The following is a 10,197-nucleotide window of genomic DNA, read 5'->3' as shown; positions in this document are numbered from 1 at the left end:
ACAACAGTCTCGTAATAGAACGCTAGCAAAAACCGACGATGTTCCCTTACGCTCATCGCTCAATAATGTTACCCTATAAAAATACTTTCATCTTTATGTTTTCTCTAAACGTCTAACCGGATCGTTCGCGGCTATCTATGCGTGTCGCATCTGTAATGTAACTCTAGGTGCGTCACCGCCGGTGCAGCGATGCGCTCGCCCTGTACCCCCCACCACTTTTATAAAGCCTACACCTCCCACGGCGCCGGCAGTTTTTTTAACCAACCCGTGAGCAACGCACGTCAATCATGCTATCACCGCGGCTGTTCGCGTTTTTCGCGCTTTTCGCTATCGCCGCCGCTCTCCCGGCGGCCGATAAACCCACGGACCCCTTCAGCATCCCGGTCCCGGACGAGTTCGACGACGCGGGAGACGCACCATGGTTTACCTTCCCGAAATTCCCCTTCATGAACTTTTTCTCGCCAATCTGGAACCTGTTTCCCTCGATCGCTGATTTCGGCCCCAAAATCGAAGTCGACGACAAGAACTTCAGAGTGATCGTCAACGTTAAAAACTACAAACAGGACGACCTGAAGGTGGAAGTTAAGGGAGATTACATCTTCATCCATGGTTCCCACGAGGCGAAGAAGGACGATCACGACCTGATCGCCAGCCAGTTCTTCTATACTTACACCCTGCCGTCCAACGCCAGCGCTTCCGATGTGACCGCTAAGATCTACACGGACGATATCCTCGAAATTTCGGTGCCATTGAACGGTCAATCTGAGGAGAGGGTTGAGAAGCGCGTCGTGCCTATCACAGAAGCCGGTGTTGCGTTCAACAAAGACAAGGAGGTAGCCACAGTTGGTCCTGTTGAAGATAAGAAGGAACCCACGACCGGCGCGGACCGGGAACCGACCACGAGCCCAACCCTGACGAACGAGGCAGAGAACAGCGCAGCGAACGAAGTCCAATCTTAAGTGATATTTAGAATAAGTATGTTTTTATAAATCAGTATTTTAATAAATCCTTTTTGTATATGTAGTGTTTTATTTGTTACTGTGTGGCGCAGTATGCGTATGACGTAACTACGGACGTGGTTGGCCGGTGTTATCACTGAATTCTTTTGTTATTGTTTCCTATGTGTGCTGAATTAGAAACTTCGAGAATTTTCGTGTGATATTATTTTGGTAATGGCTTGCGATAATCTATTGGATAATACAATGAACGTAGTGTTTAATGAGTTATATTTAGAAATGTGGTCACGTTAGAATATATTCAGTCAAACAATATTGTCATTCACTTAAATCTATTGTTTGTTTTGACTGAGAAATAATATGTTTGCTTTCATAAATTAATTATCAATTTAAAACTTATACCAATATAAAGTTTAATTTGTTATTATCTCAGTAATAATAATATAACGAAAGAAAATGTACTAATTACAATAGATATAGCATGAAAGAATTTACGCGCGTGACTTCTAATTTAGATTTTATGCAAAAATAAAATCACACTATTATCTTTATTTAAATATAAGGGAACGAATGTGTCAGAAATACTTTTTAGAAATATTAAGCCTTTGAGAATATTAATAACAAAGTTATTTTTAGCTTCGTAATGTTTCACAATAGCTTTTGGATTCATTAATCATTTTACAGAAATTTCACTAATTTTACCATGTTTTTGTACTGATTGAAAAGGATCGGCTAAAATCTAAATTATTCCTGTCTTGAAGCGGTTTCTCATTTGAAAACATAACCGACCTAGGCAAGTACTTAAATTTTTTTAAATGTTGTAAATATTGAAATTTATAGCAAACAATTTTTTATAAATTGAAATAGTAATTCAGCTCTAATAATATACTTATGTATTCCCCAAACAATATTTATATTTAAATTTTCAATCTTAACTAAGTATTAAGTCTATCGTACTCTTCTACATAATAGTCCTTCAATGCACACACTCAAACATAATTGTTAAACCTTTACACTTTTCTATACTAATATTATAAAGAGGAAAGGTTTGTATGTATGTATGTATGTATGTATGTATGGTTTTCACGCATAAACTACTGGACCGATTTTGATGAAATTTGGCACAGATAATCTTTAGACCCTGAGAAAGAACATAGGCTAACTTTTATTGCGAAATATGTACCACGGGCGAAGCCGGGGCGGACCGCTAGTGTAATATAAGTCAGAAACCTATAACACGATCTATATATATTTTTCTCAATTTTAGTGTATTTAAAATTTCATGCTTTGATACGGCTATTGACGTAATTAAAAAGGTAGTATTAGTTAGTAGTTAGTACTTAGTAGGTATTCTAAGTGTAAAATATTTGCTGAATCAAATACATAATATTATGTTTTTTGGTTTTGGTTTTATATTCTCCATACATATATTTTTATTTTAATGTTATGTTTTATGTATTTAGACAAAAATATGCACATTCAGAGCCTCTGTTAAACCTTGACATCTCTTGATTTCATTCATAAATAAGAAGTAAACAGCACAATATATGTATATAAAACTTAGTTTCTGGTGAGTACAATAATAACAAATATGACCATATTACGCATATAATAAAACATTATTTCCTTAACTCATCGCTTTCCGTCTGCGTTTTATACAAAAGTTGGACAATTGACACGCACTGCAGCTGTGTTTACTAACAACGGTATATACCTATGTCACACCTTTGTGTGAGGTAAATACATTTACAGGACTTTCTATTTTACACAAAGTATGAGTGATGAGTATGATAATCGTGTGCTAGATTGTACTTTATGAGTATAGACGATAGAGATAAGAGTAGCCGATGTTAACTTCCTTTCAAACTCAAAACTCAAACTCATACTCAAACTCAGACATTTATTTATTCAATAAGACTTCTTCTAGAAGCACTTTTGAATCGTCATACCATATTTTTAAAATTTTCCACCGATTCGGAATGCTTAAATTGATACAAAAATTTCATAATGTTTTTCTAGGATTCGTGTTTGTATCTCGACGATTACAAGAAATCTCATTTATATATTTTATTGTACAAACTTAAATAATAATAATGATGAAACAGTGAGCTGTTCTCCTGCTGCTCTACTTATGTAGAGCAGCAGGACAACAGCACTATCTTTAATCTACAGTTAGGCAATCTGTAAGGAAATAAACTGTATGAAGCTCATCTTTTAAGTTATGATGACAATGTTATATTCCATGTATATGAAAGATACTCCCAAGTTCCAACAATATTATCTGCTTTTTAATATGAAAATCACGATATAGTTTATTAGTATTTGACGCTAGCTTTGTAACTTTGTAACATAGTAATTAAGAAATAATACTTACAAGTGGACCTCTGATGTTCTAATAATAAATAAATAATTATTATTATTATTTGCTCGTTTGAACCGGGATTAAGTATTAATCCGGATTTTAAACTAAATATGTATAATAATATACATATTATTGAAACTTTACCATAATATTTAGAAATAATCTAAATTACTTTTTGTGGTCACTGATAACCATTGAACATAGCGTACATTATAGTTTATGAGTCATCATAAATAGTTTGAAATGTTTACTTTACCAGGCACATTACTTTAATTATTGCAGTTTTTATAGTGATGTTTATTTTATTATTACTTTTTATAAATAATATATCTTAATAAGTACCTACTAGCTGAAAACGTAGAGCTTATCATTGTAACCTTCTGAAATTGCTGCAGTAATCTTTTCTTTGTATAATATTAGTCTTTTTTACATAAATAATATTTCTTTACGAAGTAAAAAGATACCTTTACTTTTTAATCTCCAGGAGCCTGACCGTGTCCTTCGCATAACTAGTTAGAGGTCTCGGGTTCGATGCTCGGTAGATAAACGAAATCTCAGTGTTGCAGGAGCAGTTCGTATAAGAAATAGTGAAGAGAATTAATCAGTGAAGAACATTTTTAAAGTACACTTTAATAGGCTTGTAATTTTTTTACTCGCTGGTTTTCTGCTGTTAGTTTTTTCGTCATGGTGGGACACATGTTATATATTAGCACTAGCTGTGCTTCGCGGTTTCACCCGCGTGTCCTGGTCTTAGCGTAATAATATAATATAGTCTATAGCCTTCCTCGATAAATGGGCTATAGAATTTTTTAGATAAGCGCGTTCAAACAAACAAACAAAAAGTATGATCTATCGTCACTAGACTATAATGTACCGTGTAACGTAGAACCTTATAAATAGAAGAAGATATTTAATGAATAAACATACTTTCAGTATGTTTTTATACCTATGGTAAGTAATTCATAATTGTCTTTTACGACTAATATTCGGAGTTCTTGTATTGAGACTTGAAAAACGACACTATCAGGAAATAAGGTAGTAAAAGTGGAGATTCGAGCATCTCGAATATAAATATCTAGAAAAGTAAAAGGATTATGCAATATGCATTATTCTGCATGTAAGATTACCTTGGGCCTTGCCCCGTTCGATGCACGATCAAAAATTACAGTAGACTTTTTGTATGAAATAATTATTTCATGCCTGACCCTAGCTCGGCCGTGTACGGTCACAGGTGAAACAGCTGTCATCGCTAAACAGTAAACACATAATGTCGGCCATAATTGTGGCTTCCTCATGCCCTCGATACGCTCACGCAATATCCATCGAATAAAAACATGCATTTGTACCTATAGGTTAGTGAAAATAATCTCTTGAATCTATTTATGTTTAATTCTCTTATTGACGTGTTGGACCGATTTTAATGAATTTTGGTGTAGAGTCGGTTAGTTATATCTACATTAATTAAATATTACACTTTATTTATAAAGAAGGACGAATATTTTTGTTGTATAGATTTAAAAATCGCTGCAAAGTTACTGTAACTAACATAACAAAAATGAAATGTTAGATTTTTAAATATAAATAAAATACTTATAAACTTTATAATAAATGTATTATTATAAAGTAGTATACATTATTATAAAGCTGAAGGGTTTGTTTGTTTGAACGCGCTAATCTTGGAAACTAATGGTCCGATTTGAAAAATTCTTTTAGTGTTAGATAGGCCATTCATCGAGGAAGGCTATAGGCTATTAATCACCTCGCTAAGACCAACAGGAGCGGAGCCACGCGGGTGAAACCGCGAAGCGCAGTCAGTAATACATAATGCTAATAAACAACAAAAAAAAATAATTTGGAAAATCCAAAAGTGCACGCCTCATTATTTTTTTTTAATAAATATTTATTAATTATTATTTTTGTTTATTTAATAACAATTAAACCACATCGAATCAGACCCTGAAAAATGAAAGGGTTCTATTCCTGAGCATACTCAAGCGTAAGAGAAAAAAAAATACTCGATTAGTAAAGTATTTCGGTCGCTATCGTGTTAACAAGAATAAAACCGGCCAAGTGCGAGTCGGGCTCGCGCACAAAGGGTTCCGTAGCAGCAAATATAATAAATTACAGTTAAATCAACCTATCTCAAAAACTATAAGAGATACTTTGATCAAACCAAAAATCGTTGAAAGAGTTAATTAGCATGCATCACCTCTATTTTTTTTAGAATTTTATACCCCGTAGTTATAAAAATAGAGGGGGGGGGACATACTTTTTACGACTTTGAGAGCTGATATCTCAAAAACCGTTCACTTTAAGAAAAATGTTTTTTAGAAAACTTTATATCATTTTAAAAGACCTTTCCATTGATACCCCACACGGGTATGTACATCGAAAAAAAAAATTTCATCCCTCAGTTACATGTATGGGGGGCCCCACCCCCAATTCTTTTTTTTACTATTTAGTGTCATATTTTTGTAGCGGTTCATACAACACATATTCCCATCAAATTTCATCACTGTAGTACTTATAGTTTCCGAGTAAATCGGCTGTGACAGACGGACAGACGGACAGACGGACAGACGGACATGACGAAACTATAAGGGTTCCGTTTTTGCCATTTTGGCTACGGAACCCTAAAAAGGATCCGCACATACAGACACACGGACGTCCAAGACAGAACTTTTTTAAACTGTTTTTTAACTAGTTTAAATAACAAAAATGACATCAAAAATATCATGAACGTTAAAAATAGTGTTTTTTCTTAATATGTGTGTGTATGTATTATCTTACAAGTGCAATGTATGATACATAAAGACATTTTAAGTTTGAAAAATCAGATGTTTTGCGCGAAGTGACAGTAGTACCCACCTCAACGCTTCGCTTATGAGGCGTGCAAAAGACTCGATTAGTAAAGTATTTCGGTCGCTATCGTGTTAAAAAGAAAAAGGATCCGCACATACAGACACACGGACGTCCAAGACAGAACTTTTTTAAACTGTTTTTTAACTAGTTTAAATAACAAAAATGACATCAAAAATATCATGAACGTTAAAAATAGTGTTTTTTCTTAATATGTGTGTGTATGTATTATCTTACAAGTGCAATGTATGATACATAAAGACATTTTAAGTTTGAAAAATCAGATGTTTTGCGCGAAGTGACAGTAGTACCCACCTCAACGCTTCGCTTATGAGGCGTGCAAAATACAAACAAAATACCTTCTAACGTACATTGCCAAAATCCTCAACACAGGTCTGAAACCTCTATCACATACACGTAAAAAGTTTCATATTATGGGATTGCAAGAATTTGTAATCAAGGCCATTACCGTATCGTGTTCCCGAGTGCATGGAGTTTATCGCATTACTCGCAGCTTAGCCATATTCATGTTACACTGATTAAAATAACCTTCAATGAAATTTACATAAAGCCTTTGTAGAAAAAAGTGAAATTATTGTGATAACAAAATATAAATTATCCAATACGTTGGAGCATATCATTTTAATATAACATGTAGTATATTTGTAAAATATAAGATACACTTTGTATTCTTACTATGTAGTTCTAGATGGAATAGTATTTTAGGAAATTAGATTTCACTGAATAAAATGGTCTAACTTCACTAGTTCAACTTGCTCTAATTTAATGTTTAAATTAAGCGTATTTAAATAACGCTACAGGAGAAGTGGGTGCATTTTAATGTTTTAAAAATCTAAATCTAATTGTATAAAAATATTCAAATACAATTGAAATACATTTCAGAGTGATAAAGGTAAGTGGGCTAAAACAAAACAAGGAATCTCAACTCTACGATCATGGTTTTAAGAGTCAATATTGTGTTATACCTTCAATTAGTGAAAAACCGAAGATAACACGAACTAAGTCGAGATGATGGCAGAAATATCACGTGCAGGAGATACGTGACCATTCGGAAAATATACTAGCATTTAAATTTAAAGTTCTCTCAACGTGACGTTTGCGTTTAGTATTAATAGTGTCCCTGTGGGGTATGGAAGGGATCATTTTCATATCGACTTTCTGCATAGCTGTGTCAACGTCTTCTTTTAAAACCATCCTGAACGGAGATTTAAAATATCTCAGTGTCAAGAAGTAATTTTAAATGAAAAAGCAGTAAAAAATAAATAGTTATATAAAGGCATAAGTAATAGCAGAAGTAAAAGCAGAAGTGGCAGAGAAATGTAAAAAATCCATACTAATATTATAAATGCGAAAGTAACTCTGTCTGTCTGTCTGTTACTCAATCACGCCTTAACTACTGAACCAATTTGCATGAAATTTGGTATAGAGATATTTTGATACCCGAGAAAGGACATAGGATAGGTTTTATCCCGGAAATCCCACGGGAACTATGCGGGTTTTTCTTTGACTGCGCGGGCGAAGCTGCGGGTGGAAAGCTAGTAAAAAATAAATCTAAAATGAGAGATATTTTTTATACCTTAAAAGTACATGAATATCATCAGCTATTTTACATCCTGTCGCGTGTATTTTCTGGTAAGCAATACCTTCTGTTACAGACGACTATTATGATATAAGACTTACCTGGCCACCAGGGAAGGAATTTGCTCATTTGCCTTCTTCATAAAAAAAACGTTACCTAAAATAAGTATTTGAAGTCATATGAGAACATTGTGGTAACCTTCATAAACCAATCAGTGAAACAATTAGTACAAATACATTGCATTTGCATAACAAAAGTTTATGTCATGTGAATGGGTCATGAAAAATTGTAAAATGAGAGGAAACATTAGTGTAATCATAAGCCGCTTATTCAATTAGAGTGATTGTAATGGTTTTGTTACGACCCAGAACTGAGGTATTGTCCTATAAATTTTGCTTATAAGGGTTTATTTACGAAGTAATTTTAAAGGCTTCGTAATAACTGCAATATATTATGGAACAGTGGTGGATCTGCGGTTAAGCTAACTGCAATCAAGGCTATCAGGGATCGAGGAAAGAAGGGCATGCAAATTGCATTAGGAAAATTAGATTTGTAAGCATACGAGGGTGAGGGCTTACTAAAACAAGCACTATTAGACTGGAGTATTAGAATCACATTCATTTAACAGTATCTTTTAATAACACCGCTGCACATTATTCATCAAATTGGATGCCCAATAAAATATGTTGATTAGATTAATAAAAACTTAGTCATATGACTTTTGCGTCCGAATAAAAATACTAAAAATAAGCATGTGTTGAAAACATAGGGTCATCACCATTCGGACCACCCATTGCATTAACAAGGTGACATTGCAAACTTCCAAACTATCATTAAAACTATATATATTATAGCTCCGATTGTGTCACATTCCCATTCAAGTTAAGTAAGAATTCCTATCTCTAAAAACTGACAGAATAAATATACACTTACAAAAAAAGATACATGCAATAATAACAGTAATGAAAGGCGTAATACTTATCGATCTTTATCATGTATGCAATAAAAAGCAATATTACCGCGCAATTCCTAAATAACGGTTCCATGCTATTTATTAAAAGTTATTTCGCCGATAACACAATAATAAAGTACTTCAGAGGAACCAAAAGTTCAATACACCAAAACAGTACTCGACTCGTTGAAGGTTAAAAAATTCACCTTGCAGCATCTGTATCAAAAATCTACCGTAATGGGGGCCGGTTTTCGACCGCCTCGCAATACCCCTCCTTGTATATAACCTCCGACGATCTCGCGACAGCCAGTTTTTTTACAAAATTTACACAAGCGCACGTTTCTTTCAAAATGCTCCCGGCGCGATCAATCGTTTTGTTTTCGCTACTTTCAATAGCCATCGCTTTTCCCGCTGACAAACCAGTGCATAGCTCCATCACAGCGATTATAGATGAAAATGCGGACCAGAGTTCTATTTATTCTACTTTCCCCTTATTCAGTATTTTTAAACCCATAATTGAAATGTTCCCTAACTTCTCTGATATTGGACCTCAAATAGAAGCTGGCAAGGATTACACAAATGTCATAGTCAAAGTCAAGAATTACAAAAGTGAAGACCTAAGCGTGAAAATTAAAGGCAAGTACATATATCTACAAGGAAACAAGAAAACTGTGGATGACGATCGTGATATTGCTAGTGAATTTTTATACACAGCTACTTTGCCAAACAATGTGAATACCAACGATGTATCTGCGAAGTTATACAGTGACGCTTATTTAGTTGTAACTACACCCAATGAGGGTAAGAATGAAGGAGTTTATGAAGACAGAGTAGTTCCTATAGTTGTAGTTGAAGAACCATTCGTGAAACCAGTTGAGAGCGCAACTGTGACTCCTGCTGCTCCTGAAAAAGTTCCAGAGGTGACTACTGTCCCACCTACTCAACCTGATGTTCCTGAGGCGACTACACAAGCAGAAACAACTGCACCATCTCAAGAGGTGACTTCAGAACAACCTACCACTAGTATTGCAGAAGCTACTACCAATGTACCCGAAGAAGAAGAAAAACAAACAACAAAAGTTGAAGAGGTTGAAGCCACGACCCCTTACATTGAAGTCGTCACACTCAACACAACTCCTTACGAAACAAATGAAGTCAGTGATTTGGAACCGATTAGTGTAACGTATTAATTTTATGTTAGAGTAATAAATAAATAATTTTATCTGCAGTGTTTTGCTTGGTTGGTATGCGTTTAGCGTTCACTCGTAATGGCAGAAACGGAGTTCGAATACATATTGGGACCGAGTTGCTTGAATTGAACCGAACAATAGAAAATGCTACGTCACTCGACCGATACGGAAACTGTGGTATTTTCCTCTGTTATCATTGACAAACGTATTAAACATTTTGAGTTTTTTAAAGTACATGTTTTCACGCATCATTAAAGATAACAAATCGCTTTTTAATT

The 10,197-nt window shown here is 34.5% G+C and overlaps 2 protein-coding genes across 2 annotated transcripts; both read left to right on the top strand.

The window, feature by feature from the left end:
• Nucleotides 1-238: 238 nt before the first annotated feature.
• LOC149488137 (alpha-crystallin A chain-like) lies at nucleotides 239-1,019 on the top strand. The gene has a single exon (XM_089696850.1). It carries the CDS (start codon nucleotides 288-290, stop codon nucleotides 957-959), a length of 672 nt encoding a protein of 223 aa, XP_089552976.1. The 5' UTR covers nucleotides 239-287; the 3' UTR covers nucleotides 960-1,019.
• Nucleotides 1,020-9,045: 8,026 nt separating this feature from the next.
• Nucleotides 9,046-9,951, top strand: LOC149488136 (uncharacterized). The gene has a single exon (XM_089695945.1). The coding sequence runs from the start codon at nucleotides 9,080-9,082 to the stop codon at nucleotides 9,917-9,919; it is 840 nt and encodes a 279-aa protein (XP_089552071.1). The 5' UTR covers nucleotides 9,046-9,079; the 3' UTR covers nucleotides 9,920-9,951.
• Nucleotides 9,952-10,197: the final 246 nt, after the last annotated feature.

The sequence above is a fragment of the Colias philodice genome, chromosome 6, assembly GCF_061535455.1.
Source record: "Colias philodice isolate Cphi_HAF_F1 chromosome 6, ilColPhil1 Martin Lab GWU primary, whole genome shotgun sequence".
NCBI lineage: Eukaryota > Metazoa > Arthropoda > Insecta > Lepidoptera > Pieridae > Colias > Colias philodice.
This window is presented reverse-complemented; position numbering and strand designations above follow the sequence as displayed.